Here is a 27883-nt window from a genome sequence, read left to right as displayed (position 1 = left end):
ACAACTCTCCAGTCAGGCTGATATAATGTGACCCATCATATGATTCAGGTCATGTGTACGCCTATCCAGACATACTGGACATGTAGTAGATCCATTCAAACTGCCTTAATACATTGGGAGAAAGTAATTAAAAGGTGTTCTTTAAACGTGTTTCATTTCTACACTACTAGCAGTGTCATACAGTATTCCAAAAATATTGGCTTTCCAAGCAGATTTACCAAACACTACGCTCGTCTTCCATTGCTCAGCCAACAGATAGTCCCGCCCCAAACTCATGCCATTGGTTAAGCTAATATCGCTATCGTTATGTTGGGCTGTTCAGGACACCCAAAACAAGCAAGATAATGTGTTTATACTTTTAGATAAAATCAACTTACAGCTTAACCTCATTGGAACAGCTTACTTAGTTGTCCCTGCATATTGAGATGGGATACGAGAAAGTATTTTAACAATCAAAAAATTACAATCACCTCAAAGTCTGTCCAAAGTCAAGTTTTACAGCTTCATGTCACATGACTGCAATACTCAAGATTCTTACATTCTTAATATAGTATGCATTTCGATATAATATAGTATGCAATAGCAAAACATGAGTTTTATTTCCCAGTTCAATTTAAGTTTAGTAATCAATTAAAAAACGCATCAAGGAATCGCATTAAAAAGGACAGGTGAATGTGGTGTCCCTTTAAAGCTTTACTCCTAATGTCCTAATGGAACACACAGCCACATTTGTGTTTGCATCACTGTGACGAAGGCATCAGCTGATGGTTTCGGGGTCAACCCTGAACCAAATTAATTCTGAAAAGAGTTTCCCTTCCAATTGATTAATAAAGATAGATACACAGGCTCAATGTGGACCATGCCGACCAACTGTACACTGGAATGTCTATTAGTAGTCAGCAGATCATGAATGATTGATCAAGTTCAAACAACAATATGTGTCATGGCACTTTATACAACATACACATGTACATATCTGACCAATTGATAGATTATTTGACGAACAACACAGCCAATGCCTGCCTCATAATAGCACAAGGCAGACTGTAACATTCCACTGCCAGACAAATATCAATACTGTTACGTCTAGCTGAAGGCTCTATACAGAGACATATCCTGATTAGTACCGTACCAGACGGACATGGCGACTCTGACTGGCGTCTCCCGGTGAGCAGCTCGTCGTCCTTGCGCCTCTTTGTCCGACGCAAACTGCCAAACCTCTTCATGGGAACCAGAAGGCCTCACGTCCGACCTGAAGATCAACCATACCCTCCTAACTGCACAACACAGAGATCCTGTTTGGATAGCAGAGAACTTAACACAAGTAAAGCCAAAGCAAATGTCCTGGATTCCAGAAGAGGTTCTCGTTCTTAATGAAACCACCAGTTCTGGATGATGGAGCCGAGCTACGGAGAACTGTGCCTTCAGAAGTGTCTCTTATAGATGTTTGTTCTAGTCTCTTTGTGTTTTCAGTCTGATCTTCACAGTTGCCACATGTCCCAGCAGTCCACTTGTATTGCTTTAGTACCCTTTGTAGAAATGAAATCCCGGCATTGGCTGTATTCCAGTGCTATTGATCCCCTGATTTTCTGTCTCCATGGAGCATGCACTGTCACTTGTGCAGTCCGTCACTTTGCTTACTCTGTGTCAGTTGAGCAGACCCTGCTGATGAAAGGCAGACTTGCTTAGGACCCCCAGTGCCGCAGATTGTCTCAGAAGTGATGCCTCTCTTCACTCATCTGTCTGCTCTCTCTCTCTCTCTCCTCTCGCCTTTTCTCTTCTCCTCCCTCTCTCTCACTCTCTGTTTGTGGAGCGTGCAGTCCTGCCCTCTCTGCAGGAAATTGTCAGGTGCAGCTGTGTGTCTTTAAAATAGCATACATGGCAGGAAGCTGTAAAAGGAGACCAGGCAACACAAGCTAGCCACACTATTGGTCCAGTCCTCCACACGATGTTGCCCTTTTTGCTTGGCCACTGAATTTGCATACAGATACAAAATTTATTTTACTCTGCAAATGTTTTTGTTTTTTTGGTCTTTGTGTCGCCCTCCCACTTTCCTTCTGATATTCCTATTTCTAAAACTTTCAGTTATGCTATGCCATTTTACTTCCCCTTAAATAAAATTCTTAAATTTAATTACTACAGTAAACATTGGAATATAATGTATATATATATATATATATATATATATATAGGCTATTATTATTATTATTAATAAAAATAATATTTTGATGCTTCAAAAAGTTAATATAGAGACTGTAAAACGAATCCATATGAATCAAGTGCTTTAGTCCAAATTTGCTGAAGAGACACGATCACTTTATATGATGAACAGAGCGTGAGAACAAACCTCATTGGTTCTTGCGGAAGCTCAAATTTGCTACGTAACATGAGAATGAACCTCATTGGTTCTTGCAGAAGCTCAAACGTGCTGCGTAACACGAGAATGAACCTCATTGGTTATTGAGGGAAGCTCAAAAGTGCTGCGTAACACGAGAATGAATCTCATTGGTTCTTGCAGAAGCTCAAAGGTGCTGCGTAACACGAGAATGAACCTCATTGGTTCTTGCAGACGCTCAAACGTGCTGCGTAACACGAGAATGAATCTCATTGGTTCTTGCAGAAGCTCAAACGTGCTGCGTAACACGAGAATGAACCTCATTGGTTCTTGCAGAAGCTCAAACGTGCTGCGTAACACGAGAATGAACCTCATTGGTTCGTGCAGAAGCTCAAACGTGCTGCGTAACATGAGAATGAATCTCATTGGTTCTTGCAGAAGCTCAAACGTGCTGCGTAACACGAGAATGAACCTCATTGGTTCTTGCAGACGCTCAAACGTGCTGCGTAACACGAGAATGAACCTCATTGGTTCTTGCAGACGCTCAAACGTGCTGCGTAACATGAGAATGAACCTCATTGGTTCTTGCAGAAGCTCAAACGTGCCGCGTAACTCGAGAATGAACCTCATTGGTTCTTGCAGAAGCTCAAACGTGCTGCGTAACACGAGAATGAACCTCATTGGTTCTTGCTGAAGCTCAAACGTGCTGCGTAACATGAGAATGAACCTCATTGGTTCTTGCAGAAGCTCAAACGTGCTGCGTAACACGAGAATGAACCTCATTGGTTCTTGCTGAAGCTCAAACGTGCTGCGTAACACGAGAATGAACCTCATTGGTTCTTGCTGAAGCTCAAACGTGCTGTATAACACGAGAATTAACCTCATTGGTTCTTGCTGAAGCTCAAACGTGCTGCGTAACACGAGAATGAACCTCATTGGTTCTTGCTGAAGCTCAAACGTGCTGCGTAACACGAGAATGAACCTCATTGGTTCTTGCAGAAACTCAAACGTGCTGCGTAACACGAGAATTAACCTCATTGGTTCTTGCAGAAGCTCAAACGTGCTGCGTAACACGAGAATGAACCTCATTGGTTCTTGCAGAAGCTCAAACGTGCTGCGTAACACGAGAATGAACCTCATTGGTTCTTGCGGAAGCTCAAATTTGCTACGTAACGAGAATGAACCTCATTGGTTCTTGCAGAAGCTCAAACGTGCTGCGTAACACGAGAATGAACCTCATTGGTTCTTGCAGAAGCTCAAACGTGCTGCGTAACACGAGAATGAACCTCATTGGTTCTTGCAGAAGCTCAAACGTGCTGCGTAACATGAGAATGAACCTCATTGGTTCTTGCAGAAGCTCAAACGTGCTGCGTAACACGAGAATGAACCTCATTGGTTCTTGCAGAAGCTCAAACGTGCTGCGTAACACGAGAATGAACCACATTGGTTCTCGCACGTCAAGCCAACATGCCTGAGTTTCCGTTTACCATAACTGATGTGCAAATTGATGAATGTTTATATGCGAAATAAAAGCCTAAATTTAATCTGTTCATTATATAAAGCAATCATGTCTCTTTCAGAAATTTTTGACTGAACCACTCAATTATGAATTAGTTTTACGATATCTTTATGCATCAAAGTGGTAGTTGTGTAAACTGTCAATGGAGGGATAGAAAGCTGTAAGATTTCATTAAAGGGGTCATGCACTTTTTCAAGTTGATTGTCCTGAAATGTCTGTTGGCAGTGCCTGTACCCAACCATCCTATTATGATAAAAATCCATCCAGTGTTTTTGTTTTAATCTCCTTATATGTTTTCCTCTGCCTCAAATCGAGCCGTTCGACCGTGTGACGTCACACGGTCGGACGCCCCTCCCACGATTGTTGATTGACAGCAGCGTTTCAACACAGACCCGCCCTGAGCGAGCTGTCATCATAGTCCGCCATTGTTGATACGCCGGAGCAGAATGGCGTCTAAGCGATTGTGGTGTTCTGTTCTTGGGTGTAATAACGAACACAGCAGTCATTTCGATGTTCCTAAATCCGAACCGCTGAAGACACAGTGGCTGAGTTTTGTTTTCGAAGGGAATATTCCCCACGATCAACGTCAATGCTTTCATGTTTGCGCGAGTCATTTCTCACCAGACTGCTTTATAAACGAGGGTCAGTATAAAGCTGGTTTTGCTAAGAAGCTGCTCATGAAAAATGAATCGGTACCACCTATTCATGTCCCTGCTGCACCTCCAGAAGAAGTGAGTGTAAAGTTTTATTAACCTTTATATTAATCTTTGCAAATCTCGCAAAAAAAGTTGTTCATGACCATTAACTGTAACATTAATCTGTCAACAAACTAACCTATACATCAGTAAACACACAGCGTTCGTATCTCTACCCTGCCAGTACATACAAAGATAGATCAAAGTGAAATTACGTTAACCAACCATTCAGAAACGTCCTGTTCGACTTCGAGCCTTAATTGTCGAACTTCTTTGCGGCCGTCATCTTGTTCCGGGTCCGACTCCGGTTCAAACTGATACGGTTGCACAGATGTGTCCTCAGAGACTCCCGCTGCCATTCTCTCTCCAAAATATACCCTCAACTGTTGTCAAGGCAACACTCCACGTGCGTTGTGTCGAAACGCCAGCAGAACAGAGGGGCGGAGTGAGCGAAGCTCATTATCATTTAAAGGCATATGCACTGAAACGGCGCGCTGAAAACAGAGCTGATTTTGACCAGGTAAAATTAGTGTTTTCTTACAATACTAATGAGAATTTTTAATAAAAGTATTCTACAAAGTTTTCATTTAGACCCTAAAGATTCATATTAACTTGTACAAAAATGGCATTATATGACCCCTTTAAAATATCTTCAATTGTGTTTCGGGTTTGGAACGACATGAGGGTGAATAAATGATGACAACATTTTTGGGTGAATTAACCCTTTAATATTAACGAGAGCAACTGAACAGCTGTTTGTGATCTCCATCCAATAGTTTTACTTCTGCAGTTTAAAATCCCATCTCTTCCTGATTGTTCAGTACTGCCTTCTCTTCCAGGGCAGACAATAATATAGAACCGTTACAGCAGTGACCTTAAAAAAGTGCTGATCCTGAGAGCTCTGTGTCTTTGTGAGCCTGCAACTCATGTGATTCCTGGTGTTTACACCCTGCCACAGAACGCTTCAGTCCAATAAAGAGAATAAAGCCTTCTAAACATGTTCAGAGTGAAACTGAAAGATTCAGTGGTCATGTGTAAAAGATCAATGTCTGACTCACTATAATTGAACACAACTGTGTTCAATCAAAGCTGCAATGCTCTCTTACTCGTAAGGAGTGATGTACGTCAGGGGAAAAAGCAACTACATAACCTAAGTACTTTGAAGTATGAATTATCATCTAACTCCTCAAACTGTGATATATGATAAATGATGAATGTTTGACTCACAGTGCCTCCTGCTGGGAAGTAAAGGAGATAGCTGACACGTTTGAGGCCTTGTTGTGAGTCTAAGGCCTAGTTTACACCTGGTATTAAAATGCGTTTTGGTCGATCGGATCATAAGTAGACGAGGGAGACACATTCCCGTTTACACCTGGTGTTTTAATCCTTCTTTTTTGTCTACTTTTAACCACTTCTGTCCTGATTTCTTCCAGGGGAGGGTCTATGGGCAGGGAAATGTGTGAGCTTTTTCAGATATTTTGATCTAATGGATGAAATAAGCTCACACAATTGACATATAAACGCGACCGGAGACGCCAGAAAAACATACGGAGAGCAGCAGCTTCAGTTTCTGCTCTGACAGCCGCAAGACCAAACGCTGTGAGTGTTAGAAATCAGGAATGGTAAGAGAACATTGTGCTTGGTCAGTTTTTCCTCTTCAAACCAAACTTAGTTCTTCAGCCAGCAGAGTTTAAAACCCATCTGGTTAGCGTGCTTCCCATAATTTTTACGCATCAGGTCAGTACGGAGAGTAGATGGTCTTTTGTGGCTGTTCAAACATCGACCACATGAGCGTTTACACTACCAAAGCAATCTGGTCGAATGCATTTTCGACTACCCCTGGAAGTGGTGGAAAGTGGACAAGCTCAAAGCTCATTTTAGACCCCGTTTACACATGTATTATTTAGCATTGTCCACTTGTGATCAGATTGATGATAAAGCTTTTTAATGCCAGGTGTAAACAGGGCCTAGGGCGAGTGCAGGTCAGAATGAATTTATTTACCATATCATATTGTAGGGTTGAAAATAATCAAAGAGATTTGGAAATGAACAAAGACATTTGCTTTAATGTTTGAACCCCCTCTTTCTTACCATAAGGGTAATTTGTAGGGGTGGAGCCGAACCCGAATACGGTATTCGGAAAGGTACAAATAACGTGTTTTTTACGAATAGTTATTTCGAACAAATACTTGAAAAAATATTTGTATTCGGGAACAAGAAAAACTTTATATCAAAAAGCTGCGTTTCCTCACGAGACCGCAGTGCATGCACAGATGAGTGAGTTAAGGCCAATTTATACTTCTGCGTCGAGTGTACGCCGTAGTGTACGGCGTAGGCTACGCACGTAGGCAACGCCGTCATGAGCATTTATACTTCTGCGTTTAGGTCTGCGTTGCTCTGCAGTACAGCGCCGAAACGCTAGTTGGCGGCGGAGGGTTTTAATGTTCCACTGTGTTTAGATTCCTCGCGGCAAGAAGAAGAAGATTCCTCGCGGCTGTTTTGAGTTTAGGTTACTACAAGCAATGCCGACTGAAAGAGAGCAGATCATGTTGGAGTTGGAGCTTATAGAGGTGGAAAAGGTAAATTTTTAGTTTTTTTAACAGTTTCGCTGTACTTAGAATTTAAAAATGGCGGGCGGTGCAGAAGAACACGCCGGAAATGCATAGAAGGAAACGCGATGCTACCAAGCCGACCAATCACAGATCTTGCGGTCCGCGTCGTCGCGACGTGTAGTTACATTTTTGAGGAGGTGCGCGTCAGGTTACGGCGAAGGGTACGGCGTATGGTACGCGTCTGTGCGTATGCTACGCCGTACCTACTGCGCGCACCCGACGCAGAAGTATAAATTGGCCTTTAAGGCCAATTTATACTTCTGCGTCGAGTGTACGCCGTAGTGTACGGCGTGGGCTACGCACGTAGGCGACGCCGTCATGAGCATTTATACTTCTGCGTTTAGGTCTGCGTTGCTCTGCAGTACAGCGCCGAAACGCTAGTTGGCGGCGGAGGGTTTTAATGTTCCACTGTGTTTAGATTCCTCGCGGCAAGAAGAAGAAGATTCCTCGCGGCTGTTTTGAGTTTAGGTTACTACAAGCAATGGCGACTGAAAGAGAGCAGATCATGTTGGAGTTGGAGCTTATCGAGGTGGAAAAGGTAAATTTTTAGTTTTTTTTAACAGTTTCGCTGTACTTAGAATTTAAAAATGGCGGGCGGTGCAGAAGAACACGCCGGAAATGCATAGGAGGAAACGCGATGCTACCAAGCCGACCAATCACAGATCTTGCGGTCCGCGTCGTCGCGACGTGTAGTTACATTTTTGAGGAGGTGCGCGTCAGGTTACGGCGAAGGGTACGGCGTATGGTACGCGTCTGTGCGTATGCTACGCCGTACCTACTGCGCGCACCCGACGCAGAAGTATAAATTGGCCTTTAGAGTGAGTGAGTGACGTTCAGGAAGAGGTGACTGACACAGGCTGCTCCACACAGCAACAGAGAGGGCTCGGCTGAGCGAAAAAACACTTAACTGCATCACTATTTTTGTTGAATAGATTTTTGTACCTTAACTGGGTTCCGGAGGCAGTTTATAACTTTCGGGAAGCGGAGTTTAAACGGGAGATTATTCCATTACGCTGCATTATTGACGTCTGCAGTCGGATGCTCTCATGATCGCTCTGTTTACGTAGCTCTGTTAGCTCGGTAATTTAGACAATAGGCTGTTGACAGAGTAATGTTAACGTTCGGTTAAAAAGGTTAAAAAATGCTTGTGTAGTTGTGTCGAATTGTATGCACTTGTGGGAGTTATATGGTACGCAGACATCCCAAGTCTCTATTGATAGCGGCTCCCTAAAATTAGTTCAAATCTCCCGGAATCTAACGCGCATGCGAGAGAGAACATACTGTGCTCCAAACCGTGTAGCACGCGCACGGAAGAGAGAGGGAGAGAGCGAGAGACCTTGCGTGTATGCGTTATGAAAGCTAGATTTTTAGGCCTATTTTGAATTTTACTCGAATACGAATACAAATACGAATACTTTTCCCCCCTCAACAAATACAAATACAGATACAAATACCGGCTGCTTTGCACACCCCTAGTAATTTGGAATTCCTAGAGACACAGATCAAGGCCTGCCACACAAATGTGTGTACATCGGGGTCTAATTGTCACACCTTTAGTACGGTGTGGGAAGCTTATCTGATTGGTCACTTTGAATGTCTCACATTTGGGTTACAGTCACATGGTCAAGGAAGGGATAAAAGAAGATTGTAACAGTTGCTCTGTCTCTAATTTTTCCCGGTCTTTTTTTCCTCTGGGTCCCTTCCTTGGGGCACTCTTTCTTTGCCTCCTCTGTACACTTTCTTTCTCTCTCACTCTCTCTTTCTATCCCTCAGGTAACATTTTACATATATGCTGGGTACGATTAGTTTTAACATCTCATACAGCTATTTTGTAACTTTTTTAAGTGTAACCATAAGTATTGTCATTAAACCCTTTTAATTACAAATAATGTGCTAACTAGTTTTGATTTGGTATTGACTTTGAAGTGCTACCTATTGCAATACAATATCGTCACACTATAGCAAAGCTCTCCCACATATTTAGCTATTGTAACTGCGCTTATTTACGTCGTTGGTATAAGTAGCAGTGGGTGGTACAATGTACAGTTTTCTACCATCTTGCTGATAACATTTCTTTAGTCATTTGGCAGTCCTGCAGCGTGAACCACTGTAGGCAAACCACCCTTACAATATATAAGTGCAGTATGTACTGTTGTATGATTTAACAGAAGAGGAGGAGGTCAAACAGATGAATTAGGATGTAAATGCTCAGGTTTCATATTATTCAAATAAAGTACACAAAGACATGTATTCATAATGTGCCACCACAACAATCAGCATGAGCCCATAAAAAAGAGCTCTTTAAACTGAACTTGCAATTTGAGAATTGCTCTAAAAGCTTTTTGTCAATGGAGACGTTCCCGTGACCCTGAGGCAAAGGAAACAGGCTTCAGAAGAGTCCTCTTATTGAAGAACAATTTGGAAACATGGCCAGCACCCAGAATTGTTTAGGTGTATTCATTTAGATTCAGTGTGGAACATAGTAACAGGCACTCAGTCTTCCCACTCCCATCTCTAACGCTGGACACGTTTATGGAATATTCTTCTCACTGAGATGCAAACAAACCTCTTCATACTATCAGGGTAGAATGACTCACTGCTCTTTTTTTTGAGTGCGTAAATTTACTCACCACCATATTTCTTAAGAAAATCTTGTTATGTCTTGAACACATTTCAACTAGAAATTATAGCTGCAGTTTAGAGATAATGGAGTATCTCTGAAGATCAGCTATGTCTGTTTTTTTCAGCTCTGATTAACAGCTTATGAGTTCACATTCTCAACTGCTCGCAGTGATTTTGTTTGTGAGAAAACATGCTTCAGACTCTTAAGAACAGGTATTTACAGTATGTGAAAATGTAATATTGGCTCTTGCCATGAGAATATCACATTTATATAAAAGTTTCAAAGTTTATTTATAAAGCACCTTAAAAAACACCGTTTGAAATTGTACAACACTTTGATGCACACAGATTAGATACTATTGTATTTACCATAACATTTCGGTTGCAACTTGCATACTTCTTCAGTGTTATCATTACTGAAAATGAGATGAGATCTGATATTGTACAGCAATATAAAAGCTTTTAAATAGTGCAACTGAAAGCAGAGCTATCATTAAAAAAACCAATCCAGTCATTCCTCTTCATTATTAGAGCTGTGGGGGGATTCTCAAACTAAAACCTTAAAAAAACAGAGAGGGAGATTTGTCAGTCCTTGGCTCATGGATATATGGCTATCTAATTTGATACAAGTATAACTAGCTCATGTTTCAAATTTAGAGAAGAGAATGCTAGAGTAGATCAATGGCATAAACCACATCACATAATACATCCCCTATTACAGACCTATAATCAGTGATTTAGTAGGGTATTTTTATTTTTATTAACAAGTAACAACACACAGATATCATGGTTAAGAAAATCATTGTGCACAGTCTGTCAGCAGATTTTTGGAACTAACACTTGAAACCAGACTGAGAAGGTGCTGTGTTTTTTCTGCCACACTATTAATGTTAAAGCATTTGATTTGTTGACTGTTTCTCAAAAATCGCTTACAGCGCATTTAAAGGTGCAGTGTGTGATTTTTAGCGACATCTAGCGGTTCGGTTGCGAGTTGCACTAATGGCTCAGCCCACTGCTCACCCCTCCCTTTCGAAGAAGCTACGGTGGCTAAAACGGGACAAACATATCGTCGTCTGAGACAGCAGAGAATAGCCAGAGTAAGCCAAGAGTGTGTAACATTGTCACTGTACCACAGTCCATTATAAACCACATCATGGATAAACTTAACAAAGCCATAGTCAGGTGAGGATCAAGGGTCTTAATATATAATATAATAATAGTAATCAGCTGATTGTCTCACGAACGTAACCAGCACATTTCTCCCCACATAGCAAACCCATAATACAGCGAGGGAGAAGAACCACATGAAACTATGCAAATATATTTTTTCTAACAGGGTAGTAAAAGTTTAGCTGGCTAATATGAGCTGTTACTGTGGCTGAGCTGGTTAAAGCGTAAAGCCTTGTTTAAACTCGACCCGTCCGCATAAGCCCAAAGGTGCGCGCGGCAAAAATGACATGATTGTAACAGTGCGTGCGCGCCTCCGCATCCCCTAGACACCATTTACTACACACAATAGGCTTTTTTTCTCTGATTTTGAAAACTCTTCGCGATCGACTTAAAATGCCTCCAAGAACGACGGGTTGGTGATTCCTGTAACATACTGTTTTACGGTCAATGACAAGAGTATCAGCTGTCTCACGAACGTAACCAGCACATTTATCCCCACATAGCAAAGCCATAACACAGCGAGGGAGAAGAACTAAGTTACATGAAACAATCCAACTACATATTTTACACCACTGACAAGGGAAAAGTCACTACTCACGGTGTTTATCGCTAGCTTCTAGCTTTCTGCTGCTTCTCTTTCAAGGTAGTGACGGAACGCGCTCTGTAGCGCTGTTTGTTCGCTGTCGACTAAGGTAGAAACATGACGTCACAATATGTCGACCTTCATAGAAGTGGGTGCCCGCGGTTATGTAGAAATAAATGTCTCATTCTAAGGTAATAAAAACATTACGGTTTATTAAGTAAGTTCTTTATACACCTCTGAAAACATAGTTATGGATGTCATATTGCATTTCTGTTAATTGATACTCCAAATTTTTACACATTGCACCTTTAAGACTAACCACTTGTGTTGTAGATGTTAGTTACATAAATTAAAGGATTAGTTCACTTCAAAATTAAAATTTCCTGATAATTTACTCACCCCAATGCCATCCAATATGTTCATGTCTTTCTTTCTTCAGTGGAAAAGAAATTAAGTTTGAGGAAAACAAGCGCTACCAACATGTTAAAGTCCCACTCCGATCATATTTTGAGCGGACATTTTTAAACATATTTTTAAACATTCCCAGTGGTCTTTAAATTATGATTATGCCATTTTTAGCCAAAATCACAAAACCTGTGCCGTTTTCTGGGACTTCGCTTCAGCAGAGCGGCAGTAGCTCATTAGCAATTCGCCTCTGCGTTGTGGGCGGAGCCGTTGGCACGGAGACGACCCTCCCCTGCCCGTTGCTGAGAGCTCTGTCTCTCCCGCTAGCTTACACCCCCAATACCGGTGGGGCAACAACAGTATTATATACACGTTAATTATTATTATCCGAAGTTAATCAAAGTTATCACCGATCACCGATCATTATTTCACTCCAAGACGTCGCGTGTGGAGACGCCCATGGAGTTACTACGTCACAACTCCAGTCTATTTTAGCCGGCATTTTAGCGTCTGCTACTGATACACAGCTATTTGAATGTAGAAATACTCAGAAATACAACTTTGAGCTTATTTTTCTCAAGGTATGTCCTCTAACATCAGAAAAATGCCACAAGAACATGTTAACACCTAGAAAAACATTATTTTCATCGGAGTGGGTCTTTTAAAGTCCAAATCAATGCAGTTTCAAAGGGCTTTGAAGTGCTTCAAACGGCTCAGCACGATCCCAGCTGAGGAATGGGGTCTTATCTAGCGAAACGATCAGTCATTTAAAAACAAAACAAAAAAAACATTCATAAATATACTTTTTAACCACAATTGTTCGTCTTGTGCTGGTCTGCGACGCGCCAGGGATTACGTCATCACGTTGGAAACGTCCCGAATTAAAAAAAAAGAAAGAATAATAATAAAATAAAACAAAGATGTCAGACGATTTTGAAGTTGGATTAGAAAACGGGAGAAAATGAGATGGAATTTTTCGCCCTTCCCTGCCTTTTTGAACCAGAGTACACAGACAAATAACTTAAATGGATGACGTGACGCGTGACGTTTCCAACGTGATGACGTAATCCCTGGCGCGTCGCAGACCAGCACAAGACGAACAATTGTGGTTAAAGAGTATATAAATGTTTTTTTATTTTTTTTAAATGAACGATCGTTTCGCTAGATAAGACCCTATTCCTCAGCTGGGATCGTGCAGAGCCGTTTGAAGCACTTCAAAGCCCTTTGAAACTGCATTGATTTGGACTTCAACATGTTGGGTGCGCTCGAAGTCCATTGTGTGGAGAAAAATCCTGAAATGTTTTCCTCAAAAAACTTAATTTCTTTTCCACTGAAGAAAGAAAGACATGAACATCTTGGATGGCATTGGGGTGAGTAAATTATCAGGAAATTTTCATTTTGAGGTGAACTAATCCTTTAAATTAGTTACGTAAAGCTGCAAGATACTAACATAAATGTTAAAAACAAGTAAGACTCTCAAAGTAATAGTTAGGGTTAGGTTTGGGTTGAAAATTCTGTCATTTACTCCCCCTTTGTGGTTTTCAGAATCTGACTTCCTTCTGCTGAACACAAAATATATTTTGAAGAATGTTGGGGTTCAAACAACTGAATTTCATTTTCCATTTCCAACAGATTTTCAACAACAACAAAAAAACTTTTTTTTTTTACAGTATCATCTTTTGTGTTCCACAGAAAGAAAGTCAAGTATAGAAAGAAATGAGGGTGGGCAAATTATGACCATTTTAATTTGGGGGTATAGTTCTATACCTATCACTTCAATTATCACTTTGTAATGTCTTTCTTTTTGCCACGACATGACTCTGACTTGAGAAACAGTAATGTGGGCCCATGTCTGTTATCTATTATCTAAGAAACTGCTTAATGGGCATATTCAATTTGCACAATTTGGCCTAATAGCATGTGCTCAAAAATCAAAAGCTAGAAAACCCAAATCATGATCTAACCACTTCCTGTTCGGATGTTTTTGAAAGCAGGTTAACAGGAAGTCAAACTCTTGTTAAAATTCCCCATTGACACGGATGCACGATCAGCTTGCCCAAAACCATTATAACAAAAGAAGAGATGCAAAACAGGTCTATGATCAGTATACAGAGAAAATCGACTACTGAGGAAGTTGCTGTTTGAATTCTTACCATGCTGATTTTGTTTTTGGGTTACACTTTATTTTGATGGTCCACTTGAGACATTCAACTAACTATAAGTAACTTGTCAACTACATGATTGTCAACTACCGTAACTCTGTTTAGAGTATTAGTAGACTGTTAGGTTAGGGTTCAGGTTAGTAGAATAAGTTGACATGCAGTTGCAAAGTTACTAGAACTTACTACTCTAAATTAGTAGAATGTCTAAAGTGGACAATCGAAATAAAGTGTAACCTGTTTTGGTCTTGATCTACAGCATGCTTTGATATGCTCATAGAGACAGCTGAGACTGCAGTGAGCATCAGATCATTTACATGAATACATTTACTCTCACTTGCGACCTAAATACTTCATACAGTGCTTCAACTCCTGATGGCCATAATTTGATATGTTTTATGAGGGTAAAAAGAATATAAATAAAATAGATAACAATTTGTATTTATAAAATGGATAGTTCTGGTCCTGGATACTGATTGGTCAATACTAGGGTTGGGAATTGAAAATCGGTCAGGAATCAGATACTTGTTATAAAAATACAATTTCGATTATCGATTCCTTGGTGTGCATTTAAATATGACTTTAAACCATCTGGGCACAAGCGACCCGCGTGCTGTTTCCTGTGCTGCACACACAAACGTGCGCACAGAAAGCCGCCTCTAATACTGAATAGTCCGCGATACTGAACTGAGTTCTCTTCCCTTTTTGCACTTGAACGGACAAACATACACAAAAATATGTCAAAATATGCTTGTAAACACAGTCGGTTATGTCTTAAGTGAACATAAACAGTTGACAAAGAAAACGCATGTGTACCAGTATATTGTATTTATTTGTGCAATAGCTTATTTGTTTATTTGTTCTCTTTTAATTACTGAGTGCTTACTTGCCTTTAATAATGCTTGAAATTGATATTAGTTAGGCTAGTTGTTTTTGCTATTTTTAAATCCTTGTGTAAGTGTTCTTTAGCCTGTTGATTTTTGTTCATGGTACAGTATTTAGCCACAAGTAAATGTTTTGCAATAAGACTTAGAATATATGTGAATGATATCTACGGGTTTTTTTTGGGAATCGAAATTAGGAATAGGAATCGATAAGCAGATTTGGAATCAGAATCTTAAAATCCATCCCTACTCAATACACAAGATACATAACAGCTAAGACACAAAACCACTGTAAGGTAGTGACTACAGAATATATGACTGTGCAATAATTTTGAATAATTTAATATAATATAATTGGCTCAGGTACAGCTAAGTTCATCAGCTAAATAATAAAACAACCTAAAAACAGGGCCTGGATATTATACTGCATTAACCGTTTCATTATTCACCAAGCCTGGAATTTGCAGTTTTTTCTAATAATGGAAAAGAATATGGGTTCAAATCAATTGAAAATATTAAATGAGTAGACTTGTGTCTCACTTTTTCTAGATCTGGAGAAGAGCTTGATGCTGGCAGGGGCTGAGCTGGACGAGGAGCGGAAGATACCACTTAAACTGAGACGGCGGGGAGATTTGGGAGGTGAGTCCAGGTGAGAAGATAGTGGACGTGGGAAGATGGTTTTAGGAGATCCTGGACTGGTCCTGGGAAAAATGGGGGCTGAAACTGGGGTACAGGGCTGACTGGCAGGAGACCTCAAACATGGGCTAGCTGAGTCACTCCTGTCACCCTGTGGGACAAAAGCAAATATTTACATTAAATTAACTTTTAGAGTTTTTGAAGTTATAAGAGAAAATAGATTGTAGTTATGTCCCAAATGACGCAATATACACTATACACACTTCATTTTGTATATAACCTATCTATCTAGCTGGTATCTCCAGCTCAATAACGGACAATCGACATGGAATCTCCTGAAACGTCAGCTGTATCTGCCCAGTAGTTTTGAAGTTTGAGACTTTTGAATCAGGCAGGAACAGAGAGCTTTGCCATGAAGTTGAAGCAAGTGCAAGTACTTCAATGCATTGATGTGATACCAGGGTGAAACAGGATGAGAATATCACTACATCAGCATACTACTTGAAAATAGCAAGACAAAGCCAAAACATTGCACAACACACGCTGAAGGAGAAATATTTTCAACAAGAATTGGAGAAGGGATAGTGTAGTTACCTCAAGGCTTCAAAACAATCTTGTAATATTAAGTGTACTGACTTATTATTACTTATAGATTAGTTTATTAACTATCCTTTGGCAACTTTGGCAAATATTTCTTAAGTTGCCAAAGTATAAATTTGTGTACTAAGATCAGCCACACAGAACAGCTAAACTTTGAAATAGTTAATATAGTTTTTTTGTTTTGTTTTTACTTTCTTAATTCTCAAAAAATGATATAAGGTATTTGCATTTCAGTATTTATACATTTACAATTTTGTGAGAATTAAGAGAGTAAAAACAAAACAAAAAACTATGCAAATATCAGTATATTAACTATTTCAAAGTTTAGCTGTTCTGTGTGGCTGATCTTAGTACACAAAGGCAACCTGAAAGCAAGCATGTTTTCTCAAACCTCATTGCACAATGAACAATCAGTTTCAAGTTAAGCCGGCAGTGCGTCTAGTGCCCTAAATAGTTAGTATTTCAAAGTACTGACCTTCAACTCTTTGGCAAACACTTTTTTGTTTATTTGCTAATGTGCCCATTCACTAGGCTGCGGTTGCTTCACAGGCTGTTTTCATTGGCCCAGCTTTGCTTGGCCTTTGATTATAAGGGGAAGGGTAGGCGTCACCTTCAAGCTTAGCTCTGAGTGGGTGAGATATAAATATTAGATGCTGTAATTCAAATAATAAAACGTGAAAACGTCCAAGGCGGGGTGAATCATTTTTTATAGACACTGTATATTTGGCACAGTTAGTTTACAATTAGACATGTATTATATCAACCAGGTAAATAAATATAAAAATATATAAAGAGTTAGCTGTAATATGGTGCTAAATAATGCAGAACTACTTGTGCATGACCATTTCACTCTGACCTATTACAAATACTGCCATTTATATACTTCACTTAGTAATTCTGGCACATTTAAGTGCTGGAATAGTTCTTTTCCCTTACTGTGCAAAATCATCATCCATAGCCGTAGACGTAGAGACAGCATTTCAATTGTTGAGTATGAAATTGAAAGAACAGCATGTGAAAAGAAAGTTTGCCTCACCTTTTATTCATGAGCAGGTTTCCCTAACGTTTCAGGCCAACCGGTCTATGTCAATCTAACAACAAAACTAGTGTGGGCAACACCGGCACAATTTTTTTTTTTTTTTTTTACCACCAAAGTACACGTTTGGACAAGTCAGTACTATTTATGTGTAATATAACTCATCATGTAACAATCCACATATAATTCCTTCAAATCGCACATGCAAAGGCTCTGTTCCAGACCTAGTTTTGCTCTCTACTCTCCACATACAGCAGCTTTATCCAGTTAGGCAGCATGCTGAAATTAATGATTTGGAACGCTCTACATGAACAAAAACTGGTAAAAGATTGCCATTTTGTGTATTTTACCTTTTGTATTTCATCTTTATCTGATCTGTCAGTCTCTCCGTCCATAAGAGAGGATGCAAATGTGCTCAAATCCTGTTAAAAGACAAAACATAAGAGTTAACGATAATGACTCAAAACATGGTCTTTTAAAGAGAAAAAAAAGTATTTTAAATCAATGACTTTAGAAAATAGTGAACGAATGAAGAAACAATCATTGAAGGTTAACAGAATCAATGTGATTTTGCAATCGTTAACCTCATTATTAAGCAGATGATGTTAAATAATGTACAAAATTAGGAATAAACAGCCATATAAGATATGATTTAACACTATGTAAGTGAGACGCTCGGCAAGCATACATTGCTCTGCCTGGCATTTCTTATACTCATAAAGAAAGACAAAATGGACTCTAATCTTTTATTCAATGAAGGCAGACTGGGAACAGGATCAAACATTGGTTGGTTTTGTGGCACCATGCCTTTTTGTTGGGCTTGGGGAAAAAAAACTCACTGTGGGGGGTCATGCCAAAGCTTAGACATGTTTTAGGCAACTGTTCAACACTTATTCAACATTCTTAAAAGAGTAGACTCTGAACAAAGCGTAGCTCAAACACAATTGGTTTTTAAATGTTTCACTTCCACAAAAGAATGACCCAATGCGTTTCAAACAATGTACACAAAGATGTATTATGGCACTAACATATGTTCTGCATTCATACCAAGAATGATTTAGTAAAAGTGAGGCAACTCGGAAAACTGAGAAAATCTAAATGCAAATAGTTTTGCATACAAAAAGCAACAATCATTCAAATTCCCAATAGTATATAAAAGTACTAACTAAGCTACGTATTTGGCTGAAATAACCAGTGTTGGGGGTAACGTATTACAAGTAACGTGAGTAACAGAAGATTACTTTTTTCAAGTAACTAAAGTAACGCATTACTTTTAAATTTACAAAAGTTATTTTTTCAAATAAGTAATACAACTTACTTTGATTTCCCATTTATTGACTGACAGCTCTCCTGTCCGCATGTTGAGAGCAGGGACGTGCACAGGAATTTTGTGGGGCAGTTGCTCTGACCTGAAAAAAGGGCACTACCCCCAAAACTCACGGGCTATATGAAGGAATATATTCAGTTGAATTTTGCCCATACAAATTGCCTTATCTGATCGTGTTTATGTCCAAACGCAATGCCTCATATTATGGTCTTATTATTATTTATAAAGATTGCAAACGTCAAAGATGACAGATTTATGATATACAACTTTGTAAACAGTATACAAAATGTAGGCTATTAACAATATGTTAAATGTCACCAAAATACACATGAGAAAAAGAGTTCCTCATATTATTGTTTTTTAATAAATTTTTTTTATATTTTTTTTAAATAAATAATCTGGATTGAATTGACAGATGGGGAAAAACTCGCTTCTAATAAAAATAAAAAAACGCTTAGATTTCGGAAAAAATACAATCCTTTTTTAACCTTTTGGCTTCCCGTACATTCAATTGTGCTTTTTGCTCATCTGGGCAACTACGCATGATTTGTAGTATGATTGCGTAAAGGGAACAGGAATTCCGGTAAGGAACAGAATCGACTGCTACACCCAGTGCCGATCCTGACCTCCCTGGGGCCCTAAGCAAAATTCTGCTAAGGAGCCCTCTACCTGACCCGTGATGTCGTGAGCTATGTAAACCATTTGCCATTGCCACAGTCACACCTGACACTTCAGCGCTCCCATACAATCCTCCCTCCTTTAAACAAAACAGTCAAAGAATAAGTACAACAATATAGAACAGAATGAGGTTCAAACACACAATATTTATTGAATAGAGTATTTTCTATAGAATGTTAAGATAATAAGTGAATATTATTAAGTAAGTGAATATTAACGTAAACATAAATAAGAAGAAATAATAAATTATAACCCTGAGCTTTGGCTTTTGGGATTAACTTTGGTTCTTTCTACAGCCTGGGCATTTTCGGCATCAGTATGATTTTTTAATTTTTTATTATGCATGTTGAAGCAATTCTTGATTTATGGTTATTATTTACTGAGGGATGTGCATCCATTTTGACCAGTATGTCCAGCTAATCAACATTTTTAATTCAATATAGCCTATAAATCAATAGTCAATCAATGTCAAATTGTCAATACATTGCTTTCTATCTTGCATAATTAGTGCAGTTGTTTAGAGTTTTTAACTACACTGAGACTAGATAATCTAGCCTTAATAATGTCTTGTTTTAAAAGTATAATGTGTACTTTGATTGGGAGTGCCATCATTCACGTGCATGTATTGTACAGTATGTCTGGTCTCCACATATTTCTGCTTGAAAAATGCGAGTTTCATTTCGGCAACGCGCATATGAACGCACGATAACACACGCGACGCGGTTATGTTTTCCGAGCTGCAGTAAACAAACACCGTTGCACTTTGTCGTTTATCAAAATCAAACGTAATAAATAATTGTATTTTACTCTCACTTTTGTCAGCCACAAAGTGATGCAAGAGATGCACTGCCTGCCCAGCTAGGTTAGCAAGACCGAAAAACATCAAACGTTGCTGACATCAAACTTAGAGAGGAGAAAACACAAGTTTACCTGATTGTTGTTCCCGCAATTCACTCTCATGGTTTTTTTCTTCTTCCACTTTTCGTGACCAGAAGGATAGTTTCGCTTCATTTTGTTGTGGATGTTGTAGCTACACATTTGACGGCGCGCTATGACTATGACACGAGATGGAGGCGCTTAAGTAATTTGCGTGGCCCTACGCCGGTCGCGTGCAGTCTATGGTCGCGTGCAGCGTTTGCCCTTCATACTGACTTTCACTTTCGGTGCCCGAATGGAAGTGAATGAGGCTTTGCGATTTTTTTTTTTTATCTAGGCCTACGTGAAATTCTGCATCCATTGTACGATTTAATTTTTTTCTCGGAAGGGCAACTTGAGTGAGAAGGGCATATGGGCAGTTGCCCGGGCAACCTGAGCAACCCCCCTGTGCACGTCCCTGGTTGAGAGAAATCAGGAGTGAGATGCAGAGGTGTTGTGTGTGCGTGTGTTATGTAAACATGTACTTTTAGACTAAATGTAAGCATGCATTTACTCATCTCACTTGCACAAATGTATTCCTCAAAATGAATAAATCAGTGAAATGCAAACTCTGAATATCACCCAAACCAGCAATGATTAAATATGCTGAATAACACAAATATACTTTATGTATTTAATCTCACTTTATTAACCAATGTCTTTGCTGCTGACCTCTATGATACAATTCAACTAGAATAATTAGCAAAAATGAACACATTTGTGTTCCATTCTTTTGTTTTTATTACTTGAGTGTTGAACTTTTTTCTCCTGCATCCTATTCTTCATGCGATCCAGAATGGCAGCACATCTGAAAGGTTTGTTTGAGCTGCGTCCTCTACTGTACAGGCGTGAATTTGAATCCTTCAGCCTGAGGCTTATTCATTTCAACTTTTGGTGTGAAAGGGCATGTCCATTTCTCAAATATGTTTTGTTATTAAAAAACCAAACAAGCAAGCCCAGCCCAGATGAGAAAAAGCGACGTAAAGCATTAATAAAAAGTAATTAAGCAATTCGTTTTTTTAGGTATTGTAATGGATTACTTTTAAGAGTAACTTTCCCCAACACTGTTAATAACCTTGACTCAGCAGTGAGTTATGCTACACCCTTTGTTTACCTCAGGTCCTCCAACTTGCCAAAAGTTGCCACGGCTACGTTGAATTGAAAGCACACGATGACGCATTTACATGCTCAATATAATATTCAATTCATTATCAGTTCACAATACTTGCTACTCCTGTCCAACTAGTTTAACCAACTCTTATAAGGTCCAGACCAAACCTCTTAATGCATACAGACATTTTTAAAATAAAAATGATAAGCTATTGTAACTATATTGTTATGCTAAAGTACCTAAATTTCACTTTCTGACATTGCATTGATAAACTACTTCCTTTACTGCAGTGCTTAACATGTCATCTATGAAAGATGTGTATTATATTTACATATACTGAAATTGCAGAACACTATTGCACCAAATGATGAACTGTTCTACTAATCCATTTTTTGACATGATGCAAAGATGGTTCCTATTGCTTGCCATCCTCACCAAGTTGTATTAACAAGTACCAGAAATAAACATAGCAACCGGGTAGGAATTTTGTCTTCACAGACAATGACCAGAACCAATCTACCAAACGCTACATACCAATCATAGTCAAAATACGCCTCTGACAATACCAAAATATTACATTCCAGACGTCTGAAGCGTTCTACCCAAGGTTATTCATTAATGCGCATAGTTACTAATATTTTTATTCGGGTGCCAGGGATTTTATGGTTTTGTCTTAAGGCCAAGATTTTAGATTTCTTACTTTCCAGCCCCCTCCCAAACTGCAGCATTTGAACAGAGAGTCCTTTATGAGCGGAGCCAGGACACACCTCTCATATGGACAGAGATGTTATGAATATAGAGGCAGATGAATAAATGGAAATCCCACATCTTAAAGCAGTGGTCATTATTGTAAAAACAAACAAACAAACAAACAAAAGAGCTACAGTTTGTTTTTCCCAAAGGGAGTTGTCATGATATACAAACATGAAGTGATCTTTAGGCTACAGTACAGGTACAGGAATATATAATAAACAAATTTGTTGTTTCTTGAAAAATAAATGATCAGCATGCTAATCTATCGGAAATCACCTCAGTCAATATTTACTCCTGCGTATGTTGTACCAAACCTGTGTACTGTAATTTATTCTGTGAAACAAAAAAGGATAAGCTTAAAGTTATCATGAAATGGAATTTCACCCTTTATATTTCTTAAATGCATACGTGCATGTTTCATTTTTAAAAATGAGGATCATCTGCCTCCACTTTTGACAACAACATCCACATCTTAAAATCCACTCAACAATTTTCTGTCTGATATACGTCACAACAAGGAAGAAAAGATCTGTCGCTACTTCAGATTCACCACAACTTTAAAGGGAGGAATTTTTACACAGCTCTTTGTCATTATCAAAAGTTCACTGCTATTAGGTCCAATAAAATGCCCATAAAAATAGTCCTTAGAACTTCTGTATTATATCCTTAAGCTTCTGTAGCTATACTACAGCTTTGTGCAAGGAACAGAAAGAAATGACATAAGACACTAACAGTATTCTCTCTGTTGAATCTTTCATTTGTGTTTGAATTCAGTTCAAAAACGGTGCGTCAGCATTACAGGTTTGACATCATTGAAGCCAAAAGGCCATTGATTCTCTCATGCGTCATGACCAAGCATAACATAGGCCTACTTATTCAAACAGTGGTTTTTTTTAGCTGGATTCCACTAATCACTAAGAAAAATCTTGGAAAAGAGCTGTGTGAATATTCTTTAAAATGTATTTTAATGTTCCACTGTGAAAAATAATCATATATGGACCATGAGGGGCAGTAAATAAAGATTGAAACAATTTCTTAGCAGCATGGTGCCTGAAAATATTCGCCTATTGTCAGCTATAAGCAATAGATGATGTTGCATACAAAGCATGCTATGGGAAATCACTTGGACAAAGAACGCAAGGTGCCATGGCTTCAGTACTGAACTTACTTAATATCTCCAAGAAAGACAGAATATCATAATTTTCCCTTATCTTCGGTTTGAGTAGATGGCATTGAATGGCATTCCATAAAGGAATAATATACAGACCTGGCCTTCGCGATGTGAATTAGAGAGAGAGAGAGAGAGAGAGAGAGAGAGAGAGAGAGAGAGAGAGAGAGAGAGAGAGAGAGAGAGAGAGATTTTCTGCATGTAACGCTATGATGAGTCACGACTCTCTTACAGCTGTTTCCCTCCTCACTTCCTCTTTCAGCTTTCTAAACAGCCAGGCTCATGGAACAGCAACCATACCATGTACAGTAATATTTCAAGCGTATTTCGGCCAATACTCTTGAAAACGTTAGCAATACACTAGCGCGTGCGCTCTGTTTTGTTGTCGTACGCAAACAAACGTAGGCCTGTTCAACACACGCTTTCATGTTTGCAACACGCGTTCGCATCGGGGCGGGGGAGGTTCCTTGCAACTCATGTTTTGACAGCTCTGAATAGCTCAAGCAGAACTGATTTCATACTAAAATATATATATCGCACGATTGTAATTAGATAAATAGCGCAGGAGTAATAAAGAAACTCAAAACACATCGACTGAAATGTTAGCTTAAAATTGCAATAACTTATTACATGACAACATGTAACATTAAGACGTTCTGAAAATAAAACATCTAGCATTCCAAAATTGCATCAGAACGTTTAAATGTGAACAATGAGATCACATAGTGTAACAGTTAGCCTACTTTAAAGACAGTTCCAGGCGCCTACGCAACACTCACGCGGAATTGTCGAAGCAAGGTACATGCGGAAAAAAAAACTCACTGGCATGTTTAGGTGCAGAGATCGCTTTTTCTTTGAGGATTTCTTAGTACAATCCTTTTTCTTGGAGTCCATCACTGTACTTCCCATTTTTCTGCAGTTATAATTCTTCTCTTAATATGAAGGGGGACACGCTCCACTCGCGAATTGATTCACTCCAGTTTACCGATTAGCCCAAGTCGTCGTCCGTAATGTGGAGATTTAGCAGAAGCTCGTCTGACTTAAAACGAGCACATCCCGACACTCCAGTTCGTTATCAGTGTCAGCGCGCCGTGGAGGACATCCGCATTCAACTCCGCTTCTGTCATGGGTTCGATTCCCGCATCGAGCAGGCGATTCGCCCGGAGCTGCGCACACCCTTCCACTGCATGGTGAAGTGCTGTAAAGTCGTAGTAGAATAATACACTGTTACAAAGAGAGTTTTATTTACCTCAGTTAGACAGAAGTTCATCTGCCTGAGCGAGTGTGAAAGTGTCAGCTGACGGAGTTCCAATGAGAGTCACTTTCATCTATTCATTCAAATAGCTACAGTCATGACACAATTATTAAATATTTACAAAGACCACCCGTATTAATTCAAGCGTATGTGCCTATTTTTATATTAGGCCGCCTAGCCTATATTATAAAGAACCAAAATAAAGGAAAGAAAAACGTTGTCTGGTCGCTGTCGCACACCCAATCGTTCTTAAAGAGTTTGTTCACCAAAAATGAAAAATCTGTCATAATTTCGGCTCACCCATGTCGCTTCGAACCTGTATGACTTTATTAGATATTTTGAAGATTGTTGGTATGGTAACAATAGCCTATAGTTTTGGTGACACTGACCATTAACTTCTATTGTATTGCCCTCAATGGTTGTGTAGACAGGATTGATAGCACACGTAACATCACGGAGACGTTTAGCCTATTTGATGTGCTTGTTTGAATCTGGAAGACGTGTTTGCTCATCTGCAATCCGTCTATAGGACGTTTTCTGTCAGATGTCAAATAGACGTTTAGAAGAGGTTTTTAAGATGTTTATGATTTAGAATGAATGTAAAACTGACATCAAGATGTCTTAGATGTTAGTAAACAGCAGATGCTTTCCAGACGAAGTGATCTTTAACAGACATCTTGCAGACGTACATGTGCTATCTGCAAGCAGGCTGTTTAGTTATGGCAAGCTGTTTTAACATTTAATCCTTAAAACGTACTTTATTTTCAAGCTACTATAGTACTTATTTTTTTTAGATAACATCTATTCCCTACTAGTAGGCTACTTATAGCTATTAGTGCTTATTCTTTAGGTGCATGTAGGCTACCTTTTTAAAAGATACTCCCTACTTATTAGTTCTTAATTATTAGATAGGCTACTGGTACTCATTGATTAGATACTAGTAGCAGGCTACCTATTAAATAGACACTAGCTAGTAGGCAGCCTACTTATTCATTAGATAGTGCCTATTAAATTGGTACTTATTTATTAGATACATTATCAGGCATGTACTGGCCATCAGGAGCACCAGAAATAATAGCTTCAAAAAAAAAAAAAAAAAAAAAAAAAAAAAAAAAAAGTAGCCTACACTAGTGTCTACAAAATAAGTAATAGCATGGAAATAGATAGTACATTTTAAGGATTAAATGTTAAATGTTGCCATAGTTTAGTAGAACTGAAGCCTGACTGAAACCAAATGATTCTCTAGCAAGACCCATATCCATAAACCAGTCTTACTTATCATGTCAAGGCAAAGATTATAGGAGAAAATTAAATAAGCGCTTGTTATTAAATGTATTTGATTTATGTTGTGCAAGTAGTTGTGACAAAGTAGTTCACATGGTCTACTTACCCTATTAGCGATGGCAACGTCAATTTTAGGCTTAATTAATAGATACCAAATCTGGTCTTCAAATATGAACAATGTCTGTAGTTCAAAGTTTTATAGAACAGTCAGTGGAGTTGCATAATACAGTCTTTAGGGGGCGCTACTGTATTGTACCCTAAATCAACAACTTTATTCAGTATTGAATGTGTGCAAACAACATATTACCCACATTCCACTTCCCTTTCTTAGCTAAAATATGAGTGGTCTTAGTACATGTAAAAGCTATTTGATGGGAGCACTTATTCTTACAGAGACCCTAAAATTGGCTTATTTTGCAATCAAATTATACATCACTCAGGATATATTTTGTTTCATGATCTACCTAACACATTTTCTTTTGTGAAACACCAAAAAATCAATCAGGGAATGAAAAAAAATCATGGATTTTAAAGACTTAAACAGCCTAATACTTTTTGGGGCCACTGTATCAAAGAGATTTCTTCATAAAACTAAACTAAAGTTTTTTTTTTGTTTGTTTACTTGAATGGTAAACATGATATTATTAGATTATGTTAACTTAATTTGTTTTGTGGTGACACTAAGTAGTAGTTTTATAGATCTATGGAGTCTACATGCATAATAACAACATTAAAAGGCAATTTTGCAGTAAAACACTCGTTGCTTTTAGTGTTTTACATAAACTTAAAAATATTGCATTTGAATAGCTACAGAGAGGCTGGACATCTGCTCAGCGCTTCCTCAGATTTATTAATGTTTAGATCTGGTGATTCGGGAGGCCTTCGGAGGTGTCTGATTTCGTCCTGGCATTTGTATTTGTGTAGCAGTGTGTGTGAAGACATTATCATCCTGGAATACGGGATCATCATCATGGAGCAGAGTTTGAATATGGGGTGCAGCTGGTACTGCAAAATGGACTCATATAGCTTGGCTGTAATAGGACTCTGTAGAGCAATCAACAGACCTAATGACTCCTGTGTCATTATGGATTCTCTGCCAGGTTTAATACTTGGAAGCAGATACAGTATTGTGAGTTGAAGGGATTGTTTAGATTTGCAACACAAAAATTGCTTTAAAACATCACTTCACACTTTCGGTGCTAAAATCAGTTTGATAATTATTACATTCCTGCATTGTTTTCATGTGTCTGAGGATATGCTAGATTGATCAGTCGATTCGATCTTCATTATGGATCCAAATGTAGAGCAAACTGAATTTAGTGCATTTGGACAATGACTCTTATGTCTATATCCCACAGAGTGATAATTTCTTCTAGTTCATCATTATGTAATATTGCCCTTCAGAGCACCGTGGCTGTGTTGATGTGTAGTTCATTTGATATTCTGCAGCCAGTCGTGTAAAATTGAGTGTCAACAGGCTCAAGTTTCCACTCTTCCCCCCTCTCTCTCTCTCAATCCTATTCATAAACGCAAGTCATGTTCTGATTCACAGGGTCCCTCCCTACGTAGTGTTCTCTTTCAGGAAAGCCATGCAACATCATCAAGTGTAGATTTGAGTTTTAAATGAATATAATTTGTCATACCTGAAACCCCTACATTGTGTTCGGGTCATTTTGACCCGGAGAGGATTTTATTTTCCCCGAAAATGCTAGTTAGGAACCCATCTGCCTAGCCGACTCGCCTCCGGCCCCAGAAGTGCTCTGGGACCGCATCAAAATTGTTTTTCTGCAAACATCTGAAGATACCCTCAAGTTCTCCACGAAGCAAAACAGGTATTGGTTCGATGAGAACAACTTAGAAGTCCAGAAGCTGCTGTCAAAGAAGAGATCAGCACACAAGGCCCAACCGTCCTGCCCGCATAAAAAAGCAGCCTTCCACCTGGAATGCAGCACCCTCCAGCTTAAGTTTCGAGAGATTCAGAACGAGTGGTGGACCAACCTCGCAGTAAGAACTCAGCTTTGCACTAATACTGGTGACTACAGGGGATTCTACGAAGCTCTATACATGGTATATGATCCCTCGTACCAAATCCTGAGCCCCCTGCGGAGTGCAGACGGAAAATAACTGCTCACTGAA

The 27883-nt window shown here is 39.1% G+C and overlaps 1 protein-coding gene across 3 annotated transcripts in view; it reads right to left on the bottom strand.

The window, feature by feature from the left end:
• prkag2b (protein kinase, AMP-activated, gamma 2 non-catalytic subunit b) overlaps window positions 1–24382 on the bottom strand; it is a 40996-nt gene extending 16614 nt beyond the window's left edge. The window contains exons 1-3 of one of the 3 annotated variants that reach the window (XR_008808188.1): window positions 24031–24382; window positions 17607–17678; window positions 15525–15771 (exon numbers count right to left, since the gene is read on the bottom strand). Coding sequence is in view for 2 of the 3 variants with exons in the window: in XM_056263048.1 (XP_056119023.1) it covers window positions 15525–15771; window positions 17607–17678; window positions 24031–24117 (406 nt within the window). In the remaining variant the exon portion in view is untranslated. Of the gene's footprint in view, window positions 1–1132; window positions 1425–15524; window positions 15772–17606; window positions 17679–24030 lie in introns of those variants that run through there. The other 2 variants (XM_056263048.1, XM_056263063.1) reach the window with 2 other exon arrangements.
• Window positions 24383–27883: the final 3501 nt, after the last annotated feature.

Source organism: Rhinichthys klamathensis, unplaced genomic scaffold (genome assembly GCF_029890125.1).
Source record: "Rhinichthys klamathensis goyatoka isolate OS25496 unplaced genomic scaffold, OSU_Roscu_1.1 h1tg000011l_1, whole genome shotgun sequence".
Lineage (NCBI taxonomy): Eukaryota > Metazoa > Chordata > Actinopteri > Cypriniformes > Leuciscidae > Rhinichthys > Rhinichthys klamathensis.
The sequence above is the reverse complement of the archived record's forward strand: the minus strand, read 5'-3'. Positions and strand labels throughout refer to the sequence as shown.